Raw genomic sequence first — 22,270 nt, forward strand, 5'->3', positions numbered from 1 at the left:
TCATAATTTTCTCCTCTGTTTTATCACATTTTATGTATTTTTTTAACCACTTCCAGTTCTTTTTGGAGGAAGTTAGGTTGCAAAAAAACACTTTGTGTTGTTTCATTCTTAAGTAAGACATGTTGTGCCACTTCAACACAAGAGCCAATCTAGAGCTCTGTGTGATTGGATATGCACTAAATCACAGGAAATTATTCTAATATCAAGAACCAACAGCCGGGGGCGCAGGATTTACTGGAGACTTCCGGCACTGAGTTCCTCTGAGTCATCTAGGGGGAGGGAGATGGGTAAAACCATAATATGTCACAGTACATGACAGGTCTGCTTAACAATAGCAACTATGAAGAGGCAGCGAGGAAGCCCCAATCGTTGCCTTATATTTCTTAAATCTTCCTTCAAATGGAGGTTTACTCTGAAAGCTCACGTGTGGCGTATGAAGGTTTATCAATACTTCTATTACTGCAGCCAGAGGTCCTGTGCTGTTTTGAACAATTGACTGTTTTGGCTGCATCTCAACATCAACCCTGCGGAAAGAGCCTGCCCGCCTGCAGCATCAGTCAGGGCTCCATCACCACCTGGTGGCAATTAATTGAACTTCAAGTAAAAGAAATTAGACCGTCAAACCTCAGAGGGAAGGTAGGGGAGGGTGGGGGTGAGGGGGAGAGATCAACCAAAGGACTTGTATGCATGCATATAAGCCTAACCAATGGACACAGACACCAGGGGGGTGAGGGCAAGAGTGGGGGGGGGGGGGGGGGTAGGGGGGTAATGGGGGGATAAGGACACATATATAATACCTTAATCAATAAAGAAAAAAAAGAAAGAAATCAAAGCCAGCCCACTTCCAATTTATTTTGGAGGTGAAAAATGTTATCTAATTCAATAAGAACAACTTTCAATTTTTTTTCTTAAGAAAGCAACTATCCTTAAGTTTCTTCTCTACAGATCCGAAGTGATTTTTATGTGTATGAAAATAGCTGTAAAAGCTATTTCAGTTTATTCATTCAGTGTCTCTCAGATGAGAGTCTAGGTACTTTATATATAACTGTTTAGGTCCCTGATTACATCACTGTTCCACTCATCAAGAAAGTGATGCACAAGATTGTCGACTGTCATATAAACAGCAAAGAAGGTAAAGAAAGTAGGTGATTGAGCTTATTTTTTTTACATTCTAATATGCAAATATGTAACAAAGATACTTTCCCTTAATTGGAAATATCATAAAAATTCATACTTACTTTCCAGAAATGTTTTGTAATAGCGTACAACATTGGGATGATAAAGCTATAAGAAAATAAGTAACAAACATTACACTACTTCAAAATACAAACTTTTTACATATTTCATATTTGAAAACAACAAAGAAAGTGTTGTATTTCTTTTTATTTCTAAAACTAAGCATTTTAATTTATCTAATGGGGTGGGAAATGTGGAGAAGGGTTTAGGGGGATAAATGGTGATGGATGGAGACTTGACTTAGGGTGGTGAACCCATAATACAGTGTAAGAGATGATGTGTTGTAGAATTGTGCACCTGAAACCTGTATAATTTTTTTAACCAGTGTCACCCCAGTAAATTCAATAAAAAGGGAAAAAAGTTATCATCTAATTCAGATTTTTTCATGATTCTCTTTATTTTCTACTTATCAAACTAATCTGAAATAGGAATCTCCTATAGCCTTATCAAATAGAAGTAAACACTGATTGTGGTTATCACTTTAATTAAACTAAAACAGAGAATTGTGGAACCAGAAGGAACCTTAAGAATTCATTGGGATTCCCAGGCCCAACACCACACACAGAATGCAGAGGGAGAAAACAAAAATGAAGCAATTCATGTTGAATACAGACCTCCTTGCTCTTTACCTCTTCACCACTTAGGTATGTACATTCACTGTTTGTGTCTATTTACACCATTGGTGCCTTTTATGCTCTCCAAAATGATTAGTAGGAAACTGAAGTGAGAGTTATTAACTCTGCTGAAATTACCATAATTGACAAAAACTCCTTTCTTGACCCTGATACTTTCTTTTCTTAGGGAATGGACTAAAACAAATAGTCTACCTCACCAACTAGCAAAGCCCCAGCAGGTTCTAAACAATATGAATTCAGGTAAGCAACCAGAACCATATTCTAGAGATCCAGCTCACTGGCCAGGACTCCACCCAGACTTCAGTTCCAAGGAAGATACTGGATCAGCTTAGGGCAGAAGCCACGTTCCAGCCTGTGTTATAATGAGACAGCGCACTGCTGAAGGCTAGGCTATACTAAGCGTAAGCAAACTATTACTGTACAAAGATCAGTTATAAGTAAGCTGCTTATGATAATATTTACTATAATTTACAAACTGGAGTAAAGCTTATGCATATGTTGATGCATAAAGATCATCTTATTCATGGTGATCGCTATGTCCCGGCACAGATGCTGGGCAAATGTAACTAGTGGAGAACGAAGTGCAGGCAGTGGATGGCTCTCCACAGGCGTTATAAAAGAGCAGCGTCCGAAATGAATGCACAAGGAAGGAAAGCTGAAAAAGAAACCCACGCATTCTTGGGTCACAAAAAGAAGTCCCAGTTCTCTTCTGGCATGTTTATTCTTTCTCCCCAAACAAACCTTCATAATGATAGTTAATTGATGTGTTACATTATGTCAGAATATCCTGCTCATGCTAATAAATAACAGCCCATCTGGAAAAGCCACATTTTAGACTTAATAAGCCATATTGGAGGAATGTTAACAGCTTGGTTCCACTTGACAAAAGTCAGGGAACTCTTAGTCATATGCTGATGCATGTAACTAAGTAACCAAATATTCTACAATATAAGGAGAGAGAAATGGATACGTTTGCAATGAAAAGAGAAGGATTTTTCATACAAGAATCACTCTGTGCTGTAAACTCTAATGTTCTGCCCCCCTTGCCCTGATAAAAACTCCAGAAAGTGTTTCTATGGTTCAATGTCAAGCCTTAGGAAAAAAAAGTTGGCTGAAGTATAACCCACTTAATGTGAATTATTTTAAACAGTAGATCTTAAACAGCCTGGAGAAGAATAGCATAAGAACTTTATTTTGATGGCATTTATTTAAGGGAAATACTTTCATAAACAAGAAAAGAATATTTACCTGCTCTTTAATTATGGTTAATTCAGAAACAATGTTCTTCACACTGCTGTCTCGATCTTTTTTATCCTTTCCAAAGGCTGGATTATGTAAATTGACTTCTTTCATTGCTAAGAGATTTTGACCACTACGCTTCCTAACCTAACAAGATAAAAAAAAAAAAAATGAGGTGGAGGTAGAAAGGGGAGAAAAGAGATACAGTAATAAGATCACATGATTAAAGCAAGTCGTTTAAATAAGTCCTGGAACTTTTAAAACTCTTTCTGTATTTACACTAAGCTCAGCTCAAAAACTGGTATCTCCTGGGTCAATCTGCAATACTTCGTAGGATTTTACTACATTAATACAGAATGGAGAGAATGTGCCATGCATGGGAACAAGCCATTGTGACAATTTTTTATGAGAGATTAATGATGGCTTTTCTCTTCAAAAGTCAGTAATCAATTTCTAAGGCTGAAAGTTAAGATAAGACAACATTGATGCAACTATATAGTGGATAAAAACAATCACTCTAATTTTTATATCTATTTTTCACTACTTTTCAGTGAGGGGGCTCCAACTCAGCTGAGTGTGGGTGTGCAAGTGGGACATAGTGGTGTGCTTGGGGACATAAGAAAGGGCAAAGTCACCTTGTAAACACAGCCAAAAGCTCCACTTCCAAGATGATCCAAAATTGCGTAGTTGCCTATATATTTCGAAGGAGCTTTATTCTGATTAATACTTTCAATATTTTCAGCAATTTGCATCAGTTCATCCTCCTAACCAAACAAATAAATAAAAAGAAAATGGGTTGCTCTGATAAGTTCCTTCCTGACCACATAGCAGCCTGCCAAAATTTAAAACTCACGACTTACCACTAATAAATTCAACTTTGAGACCAATTCTTCATAAGCACTAATATCACGCACGTAATGTCCTATGTCAATGAAGATCTCAAACAAGTCGGTGGGGAAAAGTCTACAGGGAAAAAACACACATGCGCACTGTTGCTCATTCCTTCCATGTTGGATCTAGCTCATTCACAGATTAATTAAAAACACTTAACTTCCTTAAGTTATGGACCAAGTGGGAGGAAATACCAGCTTATCTCACAAAAGTGAACTATAGCCATAGTTTGTAAGAGTAAGGAAAACCAATGGAAAGTGTAGAGATCTGCTGTACAGCATTCTGCTATGGTCAACAGCACTGTATTGTACAATTAAACATTAGCTAAGAGGTTGTATCTCATGTTATGTGCTCTTTACTACAATAAAAAAAAAATATGATACAGATTATAGAAATACCTTATTTGTGAGATATTTGTGGGTATAGGTATTAAACGTGTTACAAAGGGATGCTTACTGGATGTTTATTGAGTACTGGGCACTTTAATAAATGCTAATAGATTCAGTCCTCATATGAGCCCTAGGAGGTAAATATTAACCTAATTTTTTAATGTTTTATGAAAATAAAAATACAGGTAAATGAGGAAAAAAATTGAGAGATTTACCATCATTTCCAAGGCATTGGCTAGAGGGTTTATTACAATCTTTAAGTCCACTCAAAATGGATGATTTGGGGCCTTGAAATTAAAGATTTTAATAAATGAATAATTTCCTTTCCTTCCCCCTCCCAAGTTCAAGCATCATATGAAAATACAATAACAACATAAAATGCTCCATGCTTCTAAACAAACAATATTACATTAACTCAAGCTTTTATTTCTAGTCTGCCTTATCAATAAACTTCCTGTAAAATCTTGGGCCTATGATGTTGGCTAACCTGCCCAGCTAAACGGCATGCAGACCACACCTGTAAGGAACCAGTGTTTGCTTCCCAAAGCGGTGATTTTTGTCATGCTCACCAGCACAGTCTCCGACCCAAAAACATCAGCCTCCTCCCCTTCCAATGAACCCCCACCCTATGGCAGATATCCAGACAAATCCTCTTCTTTCTCCAAGAGGAAATAACTACATCAACCGGAATTTATGAATGGGCTAACCCAAACACAGATTTTAATGTCATCCACTTAAAATGTTCATGTCTAAAAAAAAAGAAACTAAAACGATAGCAGCCACATGTCATTAAGAAGAGTTGTACTGAGAGCATGGTTCATGCTCTTCCATCATTTTGTTCATTTTCAGTGTTAAGATATCCCTGGGGTAGCTCAGAATCTGTGGATTCTCCGAAGCCTGGAGCCCCAGGTTTTGCGTTCTCACTCGTCTTCCCTTGCTGTCTGCATCTAAGTCAGCTATGTGGAGACAGTTCAGTCTTGGGGGCGCTGGTCGCTTACATTTCTTGAAGCTCCTACCTTTTGAAGAGTGGCCTGTTTCTTTCCATACTGAAGAGAAACCTCAAGGCTCTGAAAGCATAACACTGGAAAAGACAAGGACGTGTGATTCTCCAAAGGCAGCTCAAGAACTGAAAGAAAACCTCTCAGGCTACAACTATCAGGAGGTAAACATTAAAGTGGTTTTATGAGTGTGGCTGATCTACGTGGGAGCCAACGCTTATTTTTAAAGAGCACTTATGTCGCATAAATGCTGGGGATCTTGGCCTTGGTTCACTCTGGACTTGGCATGCATTCCTTTCTAGAAAGTACCAAATGAGCACAGAGACAGGAAAGAAAATTCCTCCGCTGAGAAAACCAAGCGTCCACCCTCTCCCCCAACCACACACCCAGCCCCACTGAGCAGCCTCAGCACTGAACTGGAAGCTGTCAGGCTCCCACACTTTGCACATACTGTTCCCTCCATGTGGATGCCCTTCCACCCTGTAGCAGATGCTATTGGTGCCCCGCTCATATCCCTGCATCCATCTGGCACATCTTTCCTCATCCATCGAGATCCCTTTACAGGCTTTCCTTTGTAAAAGTGAAATGTTAGTGACTGGGTCCATGCTTGATTTTCAACTTACTATTTTCTGTTACTCAAGCAATACATGTTCTTAAAAAATAGAACTAACTGATAAGCAAAGAAATATCTAAATAAAGTCACCTAATTCCCTCCCGCAGGCCAATCGTTGTTAAGCCTTTTACTTTAACAGCATTTGCTTCCACGCCAGCCTCCCTCACCAGGTATTTTCCCTCCCAGTCAGTGCAGGGACCAGCCCTAAGCTAAAAATTCTAAAAAATCATAGATTAGATTATCAGGGTTTCCCCATATTTCGGTAACTTGATATTGAAGAGCAACAGAGATGTTTGTTACCTGTAGTAGATTAGTTTTTGCTGCATTCTTTTGTTTGTTCGGTAAAATCAATTTTGCTATAGTATACACACCATTCTCCTGAAAGAATAAAGGGGCATGTGGTCAGGGACCAGGGACAACGCCACCAAGACACACAAGCATAAAGAAGCAACTGAACAATCGCAAAAACTGATGTCATGTTATAGTTAGTATAATCTGGGAACTTCAAGTAAATATGACAGGACAATACTAAAAATGTCATTGTATCTTTTACTACCAAAGACTACAACCACAACTTTAAAACTTCAATTGTCTTTAAAGATGATAAATAATAAAGTATATTAATCTAATACTTTATGAAATACTTTAGAGTAGGGGATAGAAAGGTATTTAAATATCTTTTTAATCTGTATACACTGCCTTTTAAATATCTAATTATGAAAGGTAATTTCTCCTTTTATGGTTTTTTTAATAAAGTAATATATCCATGTTAATTATTATAGAAAAATAAAAGAAACAAGAATAATAATAGTCAAGGATTGTGAATAAACACATTTTTACATTTAAAGACTAAGAAAAAGAACAAAATGAGCATTATTCATGAAAACACAGTTAACATCTTTCTAAACTTCTTTTCTTTTTAAGCCAAGCAAGTTAAAAGAAGAACAAGAATAGAAAATGGAATTCTATAAGTTAAATAAGACATATTCAAAGATTTTAAAACCATGTGATGGGATCCCCAACGCTACATTCTGGGACACAGAGTTGACCGGCCTGGGGAGACCTGTTGCGGAGCCCCTCCCACCCCCGCCCCGGGCAGTGGCACATACCTGAACCACCTGGTGGGCGTTGGTGTCGTTGAGCACCAGCTCGGTGAGGGCAGCACAGCAGGCTGGAACGAGAACCGCCAAGGTCAGGTCTCATCACTGTGACTGCGGGACCGCACGGCACATCACCATCTAACTCCAGGGAATCTGTTAGCAGTCAGCCCCGGACACACATCTTCCTCAGGCCCGGCTCCGGGAGAAGGGGACTCTCCTCTGTATGTAATGTGTGTACACATACAGCCCACAGAAGCCTTTTAGTGAGCACTTACTGTGCACCAAGAGGCAGGGACTGGATTTGTCTGGTTCACTGGAATCCCCAGTGCCAACATGTGCCTGCCATTGAGCAGGTGCTCAATAAATACATCCACACCAGTTGAATAAATGAGTTCTTTAAATAAATTATCCAAACTGACCCTTATAATCAGAGTATGTGTGATGATTACCAGTTTTACTGATGAGAAAACCCAGGTTATGGGCCTAGGCCACAGAACTATTAAGTGGAAGGGGCCAGGGGTCTGAACCCAGCCTGTCAGGCATTAGGTCCCACGCCCGGAGCACCACCCTTCACACTAGGAGCTCTTTGCAGCCTCTGGTGGCATTCTGTCCCGAGCTGCCTCCTGTCCAGGCAGAGGTATGCTGGATCCCGCAGCCCAGAGCATCTGTAAAGGGTAATGACGCTTTTATTGAGCCCTGGCACCGGCCCTGCACTGTGCTAAAAACTTACGTCCTCACATAATGCTCACGGACACTGTGACCACCATCGCCATTTCACAGAAGCAGAAGTGAGGCCTGGGCAGGTTAAGAAACTTGTCGAGACCATAAGGCCAACAAAGGGGTGCAGCCAAAACTCAGACACATTTTAAATTTGTTTTATTGAGATATAAAATGAGCAGTGTAAAGCAGACACATCTTAAGTGTACAGCTCGGTGAGCTATTACGTATCTATCCACCCGGTAAGCACTGCCCCCAAAGGCCGTTTCCCAGGAAATAACTTCTCATCCTGAATGTGGGTAACGGCCCTTCTGACCTTGTCACCATCAATCTCATCCACTCTTGGGAGGGGCCTGGAAATACCAGGAGCTCTGGTTTCAGCTGGATTAGATTCTGGGGGCCTTCAAACAGGAAATTCTCCGTAAGAGTCTTTATACTGAGGCAGAGGCCTTTCAGAGGAAGCCGAAATGATAGCTCAAGCAGGGGCCCCTATTTCCCTGGCCTCAAACACCTGTGAGGAAACACCTCTATTATCCAGGAGGACAGAGTAGGAAGCAGTCCACCCTTCTCCTACCCCTCTTTTCCTCAAATCCCCCCGCTCCATGTCTGCTCTTCCCCTTAGGGCCTGCCTGCCCTCCTGCTGCCCACCCGGTGCCTCTCTGTCCCTTCCTGGGCCATGGCAGGGCCCTGGCTTGGTCAGCAGCACTGGAGCCCCACTTGCCCCGCAGGCCACGTGCACTTACGCAGGCCACAGGCTACAGCACTGTTCCAGGTTGTGCCAAACTGCCCAAAACTTCATGCATTCCTGCTCCCGCTCTTGTGTGGAGATCCCACACAGACAGCACCTCTCTCTTCCCTTTAGGAGCTCAGAGGTGTGAGGCTAGCACCCCCTTGCTCCCTGCGGAGTAGGTACCTATGCTGTAGAATCTCCCTTAAGGAGGGAGCCCTGAGCTCTAGCAGACAGATCAAGCTGCATTCCCTAACGCAGCCTTCCCAGTAACAAAGCTAACATCCACTCTCTTTCCGTCTGACCTTTCTGTTGATCTCTTGGCGTGTGTAGGACGTGGAAGGGGGAGGAAAGTTTGTGGTGTCATGAACCTGCAAGTCCAACACTGGTACCAACAAGATTCGGGCATCCACATGGATTTAATTTCACTTTTTTAAAAACTTACAAATCATGCCTAATTAATACTATCATACTAACTTTATAAAGACAATAATAAGCCCTAGCCAGTTTGGCTCAGTGGATAGAGCACTGGCCTGTGAAGGGTCCCGGGTTTGATTTTGGTCAAGGGCACATATCTCGGTTTCAGCCTCCTCCCCGGCCTGGACCCTTGTCCAGACTCATGCAGGAGACAATCAATCGATGTGTTTCTCTCACATTGATATTTCTCTCTGTCTTACCCTCTCTTCCACTCTCTCTAAAAATCAATGAAAAAATATCCTCGGGTGAGGATTTTAAAAAAATAATAATAAATTAAAAATAAAGAGAATAATCAATGTAATATTAAACAGTACCCAATAGTAAAACATAATAATATGCTATAAATACCTGCTTGAAGAGAGAAAGTATTTTCTTGTATTTCCCGAGGGCTCAAATCTTCTGACAAATGGAGGTGCTGGATGCGGCCTGCCGCATTCGCACTGGACAGGCTTCCGATGGAAGAGCGGTCAGAAACAAAATTCCTATCTCTGGGAGAGAAAAGTTAGTGCACAGATCAGTTTACCAGCTCTCCTTCCTCGTCAGTGCTTTCTGAGTCCTGCTGAAGAAATCTCTGCAAAAACAGAGTGAGAGGGAGAGAAGAGGAGGAAGAAGGAGGAGGAGGAGGAGGAGGAGGAGGAGGAGCTTGCCCATCCTTTTCCTAATTCCACTTTCTAGAGAATTTAGCAGTTTTGTGTAGGTTATTCAATCTTTGTCTTCTTTCCTAGCTCACAACCTCTCTCCTCCCCTTTCTATTATTCTCTCCTCTCGTCTTTAATCTCATTTCCTAAACGTCCTGTACTGTTTAACATCTTTGATAAAATAAAACATTGGTTTTTCTGTTTATGTAATGCAACATCTTCCACAATAGAGCCTTGGTGTCTTTTATCTGCTTTGTTCCCTTTTGTTTTATGTGCACCACGTTTTTTCATTTGTTTATTTTTGACAGCAGCTCTGCCTGGATTTCTGTGCCTAACTATAATGTGGGTAGAGTCCCCTCATCATCTGGGCCCCCTGGTGACTGCAGGTGAATGGGTATGAACAGGCTCCCTGGAAACCCTCTGACAACACCACCTGTTCATACTCAAGCCAGCAGAAAACCTGGCAACCTCCACCCCTCGAACCAGCTCGAGGCAGCTCAGGGGCAGGCACAGGCTCTGAAAGGATATTGTTTATCCAGGTGGGGTAATAAATTCTCCCAGAGCACTGAGACATATTTCACGTAGAAAAAGTGTTGACATCTATCATCTTCCCAGAAGAGTATTCTAACATTGCGCCATAGAAATGGACTGGGAAAATGCCTCGTTAGACGTGAAAGAACTCTTTTCTCTCAAGGATAGTTATGACTTGAGCCAACGAGGAAAAATGGTTCCTTGAGTTAAACTCCATTCTATGTGGTAAAAGGATAGGTTTTTGTCTTTGAAGTATTGCTTAACTATTATAGACCAGGAGGGAGCGAGCTGAGCACATTTCCAATCTGCAGTCAATGACTAGGGCAAAGTGGGACAAAGCCCGCCCTCACTCACCCTCGTAAAATATGAAGCAGCTGCTTGATGCCTCCCCAAATGCGGATTTCCACACTGGTCTCGGGATCCTCGCAAACCTGCACCAGGATCCAGACCACGCTCCAGAGCAGCTTCAGGTGGTCAGAGTGGAGCAGGCTGAGGAGGACGGGGATCCCTTCGTAGAGCTTCACCTGCTCCTTCACCTGGGGCTCGGCACAGAGGAGGCGCAGCAGCTCCGCAGTGAGCCTGAGGGGAGGCGGCGAGGATGAGAGTCACGGCAGTAGGGGGTCATTGACGACATCTAGACTAGAGCTATCATCACTGCGTGAAGGATGCGTCTAACGTTTTCTAAATCACAGGTCAACATACACTTTCTGTGAAGGGCTGGGCCACAGCCAAATGTTTTCAGCTTTGCTGGCATATAGGCTGTCACAACTACCCAGTCATGCCAAAATGTGCAAAAGCAGCCATAGACAACCCATACAAATAAATGGAGCATGGCGGTGTCTCAATAAATCTTTATTTACAAAAACAGGCAGGGGGCCAAATTTAGCTTTCAGGTCACGGTTTGCTGACTGCTGTTCTAAGTCATATTCTCATTGTACCCCCATTTGTCTGGCTAAAAAACTTCTCACCAGCAAATAGGTGTCAGGTACATACAATGGGACCTGCATTGTGCTCAAGACACAAGAAATATAAAAGCTTTATCCTAGTCTACAGCAACTTACTATGTGGTTGCAAAAACAAGACATTAATACCAAATGGCAAAAATACTACAATGCAGGGGAATTAGCCAAGTCTTTAAAGATAGTTCCACAGGTACTCAGCACACTGCGTCTAAACTCAAAGACATTATCCTCCTCCCAAAATCGGCTCTTCCTCTTTTGTCCCTGATCTTGATTCATGACACCATAGAAGAGTGGAAATCATCTCAACCTGCCACTGCCAATCAAGGACCTTCAGTGCCCATTTCCTGGGCAACTGCTGGGATCAAGTCTCTTGTAAGTTGTGCAGCTAGCTAACCCCACAGCTCCTCCCATTCTTGTAATATTTGATTATGCTCCAGGTATAAGCCCCTCTGTCATCTACATCTCCAATATTCTCATTCCCTTCAAAATTCCTTTCCCCTGAGCCAGTTTTCCATAGCTCCTCACTTTCATGCTGTGACATTCAGAACATATGTTCTTTGGTAAACAGTATTCTTTACCTCTCAGACTTTCTACACAACACATTCCTTCCATGTTCTACGTGGATCTCGTGCAGCTGTATTCTCCACCCCACAGCCCCCACACACTGCCTTCAGAGTAATCTTCCCCCCAAATAAACCTGATCCTTCTTAAAATCTTTCTGTGAGCCCTCCTGCTATTCATGATAAAAAACTACACTCCTTCTTTAATACAAAGAGCCCATCATGACCTGACTAATAGTGTTTTATTGCCTTGGCCATAAAATATGGACATTAATGGAGTTACTGTGCAGCTCAAATGAGTGAACACACAGAAGGACTTAGAGCAGGGCCTGACCAAAATTAGCTGTATTTTTAATGTGTCATTAATACTGTCTAGTCTAGGTTTCTGGCACTTTCCCTCCTGCATTCTTGGCTCTAGCTGTGCCCAATCATGCAAGATCCTAACACATACCATTTCAAGTGGGAGCATATTCTGTTTCCACTCGCTCTCTCCCTCTGCCTCGATCACTCCTCCTGCCCTTGGGAAACCTGCGTGCCCCCTCAGAGGTTCTGCTCTATGCTCCAGCGTATCCAGTGCACCAGGGACCACACCACAGACACACCACGGACCTCACCACGGACAGTGCTGTGGCAAAACCGCTGATGTGCATGCCTGTCCTCCTCTCCTACACTATTCACTTGTTTCTTATTCATCTGTGGTTCGCCAACACTTGTGCAGAGGCCGTTAGTTGGGTGAATGAGTTCAGATAGCCAAGTCTTTAGGGATAGTTTGTAAAAGAATGATAAAATGGCTTTAAAGAAGAATCTAGGGGGATTTACTATGAATTTAAGTATCAGAGTTTTATTACTTGATTTCTGTTATCTATTTTGCCTCTTTAGAAAATTATTTACTTGACTACATATCAAATGATGTTGACTGCAACTCTATTTAAAGACAAACTAATAACTATCTGTATATAGTAATTCTTTAGAGCAATATGTAGTTCAATTGAATGATTTAATTTTACACTAGTTTCTGTTTTGAGTTATAAAAATAGGAGGTCATGAAACAGGCCAGTACCTGCTTTAATTTATTTTACTGGCCTTAAGCAAAATAGATTTTAGCAATTAATCATTTCTTCAAGACACAATCTGAAATTACTAAAAATAGAGCCATGTCATATTTTCTTTCCTTAAAGAGACAAGATGTAAATAAATGCAATAAGAAATACATTAAAGATGTGATCATAAGATTAATACAATTTGATTCTATGCCCAGATCTAGAAGTAATATAAGACTAAAGAAAGATAAATTGATACACCACCTTGCTCTACTTACTTCACATAAACTTAAATAGAAAACAAATGCCAAGCTGACTCATGATATTCAGTTAATAATGTAAAAAACATGAGATAATAAAAAAATAATAACCATTTTCATCAAATATAAGACATTGTCTTTTTCCCTGTGAGCAATCCTACCTTTTGGAAAGTAAGTCATATTCATGTAAAATCGTCAGCAGATTTTCTACAACGTTGAGTTCACTTATCTTCTCCCTACATTCTGGGCTACAAATTGAAACTATTAGTAACTACTAAAAACACAGTTTACCATATTCACTTATTTAATATCCTAGCTCTTATATTATCTCAGGAGGAAAACAAAATGCAATATAACTCCATGGGGCAGGGTTGCATCACATCCCAATATTCAATTAACATTATAGGTCATAAATCTGTTTAATAATAGTGTGATGATAACTTAATTCCTTTTCTGCAAAGGGAATCATGCTGTTCACCAAAAAAGTAATGATCAGCACTATTCACAAGACCTAAAATATGTAAATGAGCTATTTGTTCTTTGACAGATGAATGGATAAGGCAAATGTGATATATACGATTAAATATTATTCAGCCATAAAAATAGGAAACATGGATGAACATGGAGGGCATTACGCTAAGTGAAAGAAGCCAGGAAGAGAAAGGCAAATACTGTATGTGGAATCTAAAAACAGTATCGAAACAAAAAAAAGCTGATTAAGTAGAAACAGAGAATAGAATGGTGGGTGGTTGCCAGGGTCTGGGAAGAGGAGGAAATGGGAATATATAGGTTAAAGTAAAGGTATAAACTTGCAGTTATAAGAAGAATGAATCCTGAGGATCTAATGTGCAGCATGGTGACTACAGCTACTAATATGGCATTGTATACTTGAAAGTTGCTGAGAGCAGATCTGTGTTCTGGTCACACACAGAGAATTAACTACGTGAGGTGATGGATGTATTAATTACGTTGATCTTGGTCATAATTCCACAATGTATATAAATCATCATGTTGTACACTTGAAATACATACAATTATATTTCAACTGTTTCCTATAAGGTTGGAGAAAAAACTCAAAGAGAAAAAAAAAAGCAATGATCCACTTATTGGCATAAAATATATTTCTAGCGCTTTTATTTTAAGTAATCAGATCTAAAGAGGACAGGTTATTTAGGCTTTTTTAAGGGTAAAAATATTTGAAAATGTTGTATATGTCAAAATAAGTACACAGGAAAGAATGGAAAAAAGGTTAGGGAAATTCAATTGTCAAAGAAATACTGTAATAATTTTGAAAGTAGAAGTAACTGAACATTGAATGAAAGACTAGGTAAATATTTTCGGTTAGGGGAAAAAAAAAGATAGAAAAATTTAAACTGTGATTTGCCTTTCCAACAGCTTAAAATTTAAAATTATGCTTTTCTATCCAAGTCCTCTTAAATATATATGTTAATGGTATGCCATGCTTATTTTTCTGAGTAGGTAGCAAAGTAAGTAGAGAAACTAATCTATTTGGTATCTCTGCCGCCTAAATTGCTACAGTAGTAGAACTGGACAGTATATCAAAATACACTTACCTTTCAGCCAAACTAGCCAGAGCCAGAAGGGCACCCAACAGAACACTGGTATCTCGGGCACCGAGTAAATTTACTAATGTCTGAAAAAATGAAGGAAAAGAAAGTTTAATTGCATAAGTACCACATGCTTCTTGAACAGTATAATGTTTCCTGTAAAGAGCATAGAGGCTTAACCTCAAAGGGAGTTCTGTTAAACATTCATGGCATCCAGCTCTTTACAGGGGAAGGTGTCGATCCTTGACTGGAACTCTTGACTCCAGCACCGTGTAGCCATTCCTTGCCCAAGACAGAAGGGAAAAGGGGCCAAGCCACATGGCCAGCCTGGTTCTCACACTTCCCTCTATTTCCATGTGCCCAAGAGGTCTGCTCTGCTTCTTCTGACCCTTCCCCACAGGGAGAAGTGGGGAGAATAATGACATAAACACTGGTCATGATAACTAAGTACACGGAATACCGGTCATTGAGAACACATTCCAAGTCAGGCATTGTGGAACTATTTTCACCAAAATGTTGAAAACTGTCATTTTTCCCCCAAACTAAGCAAGATATGTTAACACTGCAAAGCACTCCCCTTGCCTCCCAGATGTCTAATTCATGTTGAAAGAGCATGAATCAATGCTTCCAGACATCATCTCGAGGAGCAGGACTTGGCTAGAAGTCTTCTGATCTTATCAGTTTGCTCTGCTGAATTCCCATTAACACAAGTTCATTGCTCTTCTGTCTACGTTTTTAAAACTCAGAGTCCCCCAGAAGTACCCACTCAAACAGAGTCCAGGTCACAGCTGCAACAACTGCTGGACAACTTTGGATTTTCCATCAGTAGGTTTTTCTCCTTTATGATTTCATGCATTTTTATGAAGCTATCATTATCTTTGTTTCTCTGATCCTTTCCTCTTTTTCATCTCACTTTTTCTTTCCTCTCTCTGTCTTCTAACTTAAATGTTTTCCAAATGTCAGTCACTGAGATCCTTATTATAATTTTTGCCACAGCCACTTAAAACCTCAATGCTACTCAAAAATGTTTAGCAATTTCTAAGCAATAATATCAGTGAAATATGACTATTTAAATGAGAAATGTGGACCTTATGTCACCTAGAATCATTCCTTGTACCAGGGGTGGGCAACGCCGGGCCAGCAGGCTGTATAAGACCCACAAAATCATTTGATCTGGCCCTGCCAAGGCATTAGGGGTAAGTTAATTAAATGTTGACCAAATATAGCAGGCTAATTTTTAAGCTGATAATTTTGTATGGCCTACGAATGATTATATAAATATCCAAATGGCAGTCCTTGGCAGAAAAAATGGTTCCCCACCCCGCTATCCAATGAGCAGCATCTGAGGCAACCTTGCTCTAATATAGCCTGGAAAGTGGCTTCCTGGAATATAAGACATCAACAGATTATTGAAACTTGGCTCTAGGCAGGTTCCATCTAAATAGTTTTGCTATAAATATAAATGTAGTCTATTTGGTTAAACCTGCATTCAACTATCTTGAAATGTACATTTGACCCATATGCTTATAATATTATACCATCTACACTAATAAAAGAGAAAGATGCAAATTAACCGTACCCTCACGATGCCCACCAGCCAATCAGGAGTGAGTATGCAAATTAACCCAACAAATATGGAAGGTTAATTTGCATACACAGGGGCTGAGTGGCCAGGGGCAGGACACTTGCATCGTCGCCATGGCGATGACGCAGGCAGGCCGCACCGCCCCAGCAGCTCAGGGCCTCTGGGCAGTGTGGGAAGGCGGAAAGGTGGCTCTGGCCGGAGTGAAGGTGGTGCAGGCAGCCAGGGGAAGGAAGGCCCATTCTTGCACACATCTTCATGCATCAGGCCTCTAGTCTAATTATAAGATGGGACCATGTGAAAGTGGCCCACAGACCATGGCAACTTCATATGGTTCAAACCAACATAACCTGGAAACTCACTTTTTAAAATGGAAAACAAACAAACAAAAACTCATTTTTTGAAAATGGAATGTTCCAAATTTTATGGAATAGGTATTATTATGAACCCAACTTCGTAGATGGAAAGTGAATAGCTTCTGACATTTTAATAGAAATTAAATGAGACAAAAAATTTTGCTACCCAAATCTGCTGTTACAGAAGTCTCTCTGACATTAAATAAAGCAAGCTTGCACTCAGTGAAAATCTTAAACATGAAACTGGGCTTTTCAAGACAAGACCTGTGATCTAAAAGTCTTCCTTCTGGTGCCACATGGAATGCATTTCTATGAATACACACATTGCACTGTTTATTTGTAAGCATGCACCTAGGATCAGTTTATGTATAGTCAGGGCTTTGCAAGCAACATTTAAATTAATAAACTTAGTTGGTATTAAGTGACATAAGGGGGGACAGTTTCAGAAACCCCTGTTTTGCTCCTTGGGCTGATAGAGAATATTCAAGGGTTAGCAGAGATTTACAAGTTGAGGCTCGGTTAGCAGATCTGAGTTATAATGACAGAACTTGACCACAGGGCTCTGAACCCCACGCAGCGTGAGCCATTGCCATGTGGAGCTAAGTGTTGGCTTCCCAGGACACTCACCTTGTGGGCGCCGCTTGTGGTGACCCATTCTCTTTGGTCTTTGACAGCAGCAAGCTTTTGAAAAATATCTATAAAGAAAGGAAATAACTCAAAGAGGGATTTGGAACTTAAAGAGGGTAGTATTCTAGCACCTCACGCCTAAAGTATTGACGAGCCAGCAGAGAAAGGGCAGTGGGAAAGGAGATATAGCACAGAAGGAACAATGGAGGGAGGAGGAACTGGGTTATTTGTTGTTGTTTTTGAATTCAAGAAGTACCTCTCAAGCTCAGCTGGTATTTATTGTATAACACTATTACATAATGAAATAAGGGGGTAACAAAAGGCAAAGCTTTCCTTCCACCTAAAGTTAAATGAGTTTCTTAACATTGTTATAAGTTCACAGTGAAACCTGCTTTTCCAAGTCCCGCCCCATAAAGATGTCAACTTGACAAAGAGGAGAGGGAAGCCAGCAGATGTGATGGACCCAGCAGGACTCCTCGGCTGAGGGAAGCGGTTGTTCTCAAAGAGCCTTCCTGGTGCCCAGGGCTCACCACCTGCACTTCTCTCCCTGTGACTGAATCAGGGTGCTGTCCAGCAAATAAGCACGGACGGGAAACCAGCCTGTTCACAAAGAGTGGGCTGGGTACCCCCACAGCAGGAAGGCTCTGAAGAGGATGGAAGGTGGGGCTGGGAAGAGCCTCCAGAGAGAGAAGACTGGGTGACCAGAGAACAGCTCACCACACAGGCCAATGATTTCACATTATTGTTATCACATTAGGGCTTTTTTTCTTTTATATGCTTTGGATGTTCCAATGTTTGAAGATAGGCATCATTATTAACCTAACTTTATAGATGAAAATTGAATAGCCTCTGACATGTTAATAGGAATTAGAGGAACCAAAAATATGCTTACCAAAATCTGCTGGTATGGAAGTCTCTCTTGCATTATATAGCGAAAGCTTGTGCTCAATGAAAATATTCTTAAACGTGAAATTGGGCTTTTCAAGGTAACAGTTGTGATCTAGAAGTCTTCCTTCTGGGTATATTTTGGCACTGACTATAACAATTGGCATGGAGTCTCAACACATAAATGTTCCAAGTATCCCTTTTCCTGCTGTGCTGCAAACATCGTGTTGCTTTTTCTGCACGTGCAGAGTTGGCTGTGCGCCCCCACCGCCCCCGCCCCCCGGCCATGCTCACACGTCATGTTGACCAGCTTGCCCACACTGTGCTGCTCCTCGCCGTAGCTGAGGTACTCGGTGGCCACGATCTCCATGTACTGCAGGAGGGACCAAACCAACAAGCAAGTCAGAGGAGAAGACACCAAAAGCACACAAGCAGGTAACAAGACTGTGCACTTCTAAAGATGAGCTGTAGGTGGCGCAACAGATTCACCAAATAATAGTGCTTCCCGGCCCCTTTCATTCAAGTGCAAATAGGTGACTGCGTTTCTGGATTCTTGGCCTTCTCTCGCATGCCCTGAAGTTAGGGAGGGACCGTGCAAAAACTGTATCAACTCTCAAAAGTCCCCCAATAATTTGTAGATGAATAGGTTTGTAGTGTAATTTAGTCTCCAAGTATAAGATACAAATAAGATGCATAATATGTAGTACATAGAAGTTTATTTCTTCAATGTGGCTTTTCAGTAGAATTTAACTTCTGATATTTTAATGGAGGCTAAAGTGGATAAGAATGTCATTTACAATTTTATGAAAGACTATTTCATTAAATGAGGTAAATCTCCAGCCAATTTTTTAAAATCTTAAAAATAAAAGCTAGATACATTGTATCCATTTCCCAAAAATGAAAATAACATAGATTTAACATTAAATTGCCATTAAACTTCATCTTCCTTTAATAACTCCGAGTGAGTTTTGAGGGCCACAGACTTATTATGAAAACCATTTTTCTGTACATGCTATGGGTTTTAGGAGAATGGACTGTTTCAATTCAATGCCATGTTTTAGCAAATTAACAAACCCAAACATTTGATGAGCTCAGCACATATATTCTCCTGCTTACTTTCCCTCAGTGGTTACCAAAGCTGAAAAATACATGAAGTTAAAATCATTCCTCACATTGTCATTTATTGGTTAAAATTTTAGTGAGCACAGTGCTTCTTTTTAAAAGTGTGAGAAAGTTGCGAACAGCTTCATCACCAATATTTTCTCCCATCACTTGGTACGTGCAGCACTGAGGACTGGGCCTGCCAGCCAAGGTCTATTTCTTTTCATTACTAACTAAAGACATGTGACCTTTTATAGCACTTTCTCGTTTCAACAGGCTAGGTAAAGTGAGCCCAATTAGCCAGAACAAAATGTCATGGGTGCCGCCCTGCCCCATGAGTGTCCTGCCTCACACTCTCACTTATTAACCCTGCCTCTTCCTCCCCTGGGCCGGCAGCCTATGGTTTAAAAAAGCCATCTTCTGTCACATACCTATGTGATCCTTGCCCAGAGCCACGGCGCAACATGGAAAGGCAAGACCAGCCACGGCAAAAGGAATCTTACCTGAGCTAGGTTTTCAATCCCACCCAAGCTGTAGAGTATTTCCTAATAAAACAGAAACAACAGAACATACGTAAAAGGTGGGGGGAAGGTGTGCTTTGCATGAAAGTTTTTTATTAATTCATGAGATTTAGAATTATTTTATGAAGGTCCACATTCTAACATCAATGTGGAAAACTTGAATGCTTGTCATACGTTTAAGATAAACTGTTAATAAAAAGGAAAGTTGGGTTGAGAATCAGAAAATATAAATATGCTCATAACTTCAGCCAGACTCCTCACTTTTTCACTTTCTCCCAAGTCATCAGAAACTGGTAGAGCTCAAAGGAACGGTTCGATGTCGCTCCCTTTAAATCCTCTCATGTTGCAGACAGGCAAACTAAAACCCAGAAAGGTAAACCACTTGCCTAAGTGACAAGCCACGATAGGAGTCCGGGGTCCCAAATGCCCAGACCCTTCCTCTGGGCTTCTGCCTGGTGTGGTCCGCAGACCAGCGGCATCAGCCTGGCCTGGGGGCTGAGTGGAAATGCGGAATCTCCTGCTGACTCACACTCTGAGTTTCAACAAGATCAGACTAGACTGCAGGCTTCTCCTTAAAATGATTAGGCTAATTGGTCTTCTTAAACCTACGCTCTGAACCAGGGTGAGGGTCATCTTTGCCAAATATCTCCTGACACAGGTCTTAAAATCCAATTCCCAGTCAGAAGGCATCTCGTCACAATCCCGAAGCTTCCTGAAAGTGCCAATGAGGAAGAGAGGGGGTGGGAGGCCGGAGACTAGCTTGGAACTATGAATAGGAAGTGTTCTCGGGTTGTTCACACTGACATTTGTTTTCAGGCCAACATAGTTCAGGTGGCCCTAACCTGTTTAATTAAAGCTGTGTTGACGTCTCACTTCTTACTTAACATGCACACAAGGAAGTTATTTGAAATATAAACATCAGCCATCGGTCCAGTTCTGGGAAGTGCAGGGGGCTGAGTACACGAGTGTGAGAGGGAATAGTGAAGTCCTGCCAGGAAGCTGACCTACCGAGGGAGCAGGTGGGGCAGGTGGGGGGCAGGCGCAGGCTCTCAAGGCCTCTGGGGTCAAGGTTTCCTTCTTCTGTGCAAAGTGAATTTGGAAAGTCTAAACATATCCATGTTTAAATTAAGAGTGAAGGGACATTTACAACTCAATTAAAAATAGTTCTGTGACTACCTATGAATTTGAATTCTCTTCACTGCTACTCACGCCAGAAAAGCTATAATTAAAGAACACAGGAATGTTGTATACATTATCCCTAGTGATGTTGGGATATTTTATACATATAAAAATAGAAATAACATTTAAAAACTATTAATATTTATTCTACAATTTTTTTCCATTCCTGTTACGTAAAAGCCCTGGGTTAGGCTCTAAAGAGGACACAAATATGTAGATGGCAGAGGCCTACTTCCTGAACTTCAGGCATAAGGTAGATACACAGAGAACTGGAATTTAAGGCAGAATTTGGTCAGTGTTATAAGAAAGTTATTCATGAATTCCTAGGGACACGTGATATCCTGCTGAGAGGACTAAGGGAAACTTCATAATAAGAGTGATGGGCTCTGATGGGCTGAGAAAGATGGAAAGATCTGCTGGGGGAAAAATGGGGGACAAGGGAAGATAAAGGAGATTCCAAGCAAAGGGAACAGTGAGTTCCAAGGCGCATAGAAGTTGTGCAGAAAGAACATCCAGATGTTCCATAACTCTGCAAAGCACCTCCGTAACTCCAGGAAGAACACGCTTGGGACTAATGTTAGAAAAGCAAGGTGGGATCACACCGTGGGAGGACTGAGACATGAGCCTGGATTTGGGCTTCATCATGCAGACCAGGAAACCCAATGAAATGTTTTAAGGGCTTCCCCTCTAGTCTTAGAATGAACTGGAGAGGCAAAGTGTCAACTGGAAGCCCAGCTGGTTTGCCATGGCAGTGGGAAGGCAGATGGAGAGGCCGAGATAGTCTTTGAGGTGGTATGAAGAGGAAGACACATTGGAAGAAAGGGAAGAAAGTACAAGGCATCACCATATTAGAGCCCGGGTGATGGGGGGACAGGGCCTTGGTTAACAAACACCAAGAGGGAGAGAAGACTAGACTAGGTTAGAGGAGAAGACGTGATTTGGATATGCTGAGTTGCTGATAGGATATACAGGTGAAAAAAAAGTACAATGGGCCATGAAAAATGAGATAAGGGCAAAAGGTTCAAATCTCAGAGTCACTGACACGAAGGTGATTTAAATTTGAATGAGAAGAAACCAAGGAAAAGAATAATGTTTAAATGATTCCTCATGGTCAAGTTCACTTTAAAAATTTTGTTTTTGTTGTTGTTCTTGTTGGTTTTTTAAGTTCATCTTTAAATGTTTACCTTGACGAGAAATATATCAATCCAAAAATTAATGTTAATAATATGGGACTACGTCAGTGTTTCCTAAACTATGTCATGGGGATGATCATTCTATTCTGTGCAGTGGGTGGTATTAGAAATTCTACCAAAAAAAAAAAGTTTTGTGATCAAATTCAAATTAGCTTGGGAAATGCTAGGTGCTAGGTTACACAGAGTTTAACAAAGTACTTCATCATAGGACTCCTCAGAGCTTTTACTATGCTGCTCCAGTGGGA

General features: G+C 41.1%; 1 protein-coding gene across 2 annotated transcripts in view; it reads right to left on the reverse strand.

Moving 5' to 3' along the window:
• The window catches only part of NEK10 (NIMA related kinase 10), a 158,941-nt gene that overhangs the window by 82,307 nt on the left and 54,364 nt on the right, over window positions 1–22,270 (reverse strand). For both annotated transcript variants that reach the window (XM_080673185.1, XM_080673186.1), the window contains exons 7-20: window positions 19,636–19,677; window positions 18,326–18,404; window positions 17,147–17,214; window positions 14,588–14,667; window positions 13,175–13,261; window positions 10,546–10,770; window positions 9,371–9,510; window positions 7,111–7,172; window positions 6,302–6,379; window positions 5,407–5,471; window positions 3,971–4,073; window positions 3,746–3,874; window positions 3,120–3,257; window positions 1,239–1,284 (exon numbers count right to left, since the gene is read on the reverse strand). In XM_080673185.1, the coding sequence (XP_080529311.1) occupies window positions 1,239–1,284; window positions 3,120–3,257; window positions 3,746–3,874; window positions 3,971–4,073; window positions 5,407–5,471; window positions 6,302–6,379; window positions 7,111–7,172; window positions 9,371–9,510; window positions 10,546–10,770; window positions 13,175–13,261; window positions 14,588–14,667; window positions 17,147–17,214; window positions 18,326–18,404; window positions 19,636–19,677 (1,342 nt within the window). The remainder of the gene's footprint in view (window positions 1–1,238; window positions 1,285–3,119; window positions 3,258–3,745; window positions 3,875–3,970; window positions 4,074–5,406; window positions 5,472–6,301; window positions 6,380–7,110; window positions 7,173–9,370; window positions 9,511–10,545; window positions 10,771–13,174; window positions 13,262–14,587; window positions 14,668–17,146; window positions 17,215–18,325; window positions 18,405–19,635; window positions 19,678–22,270) is intronic.

The sequence above is a fragment of the Plecotus auritus genome (genome assembly GCF_963455305.1).
Source record: "Plecotus auritus genome assembly, chromosome: 6".
Classification (NCBI taxonomy): domain Eukaryota; kingdom Metazoa; phylum Chordata; class Mammalia; order Chiroptera; family Vespertilionidae; genus Plecotus; species Plecotus auritus.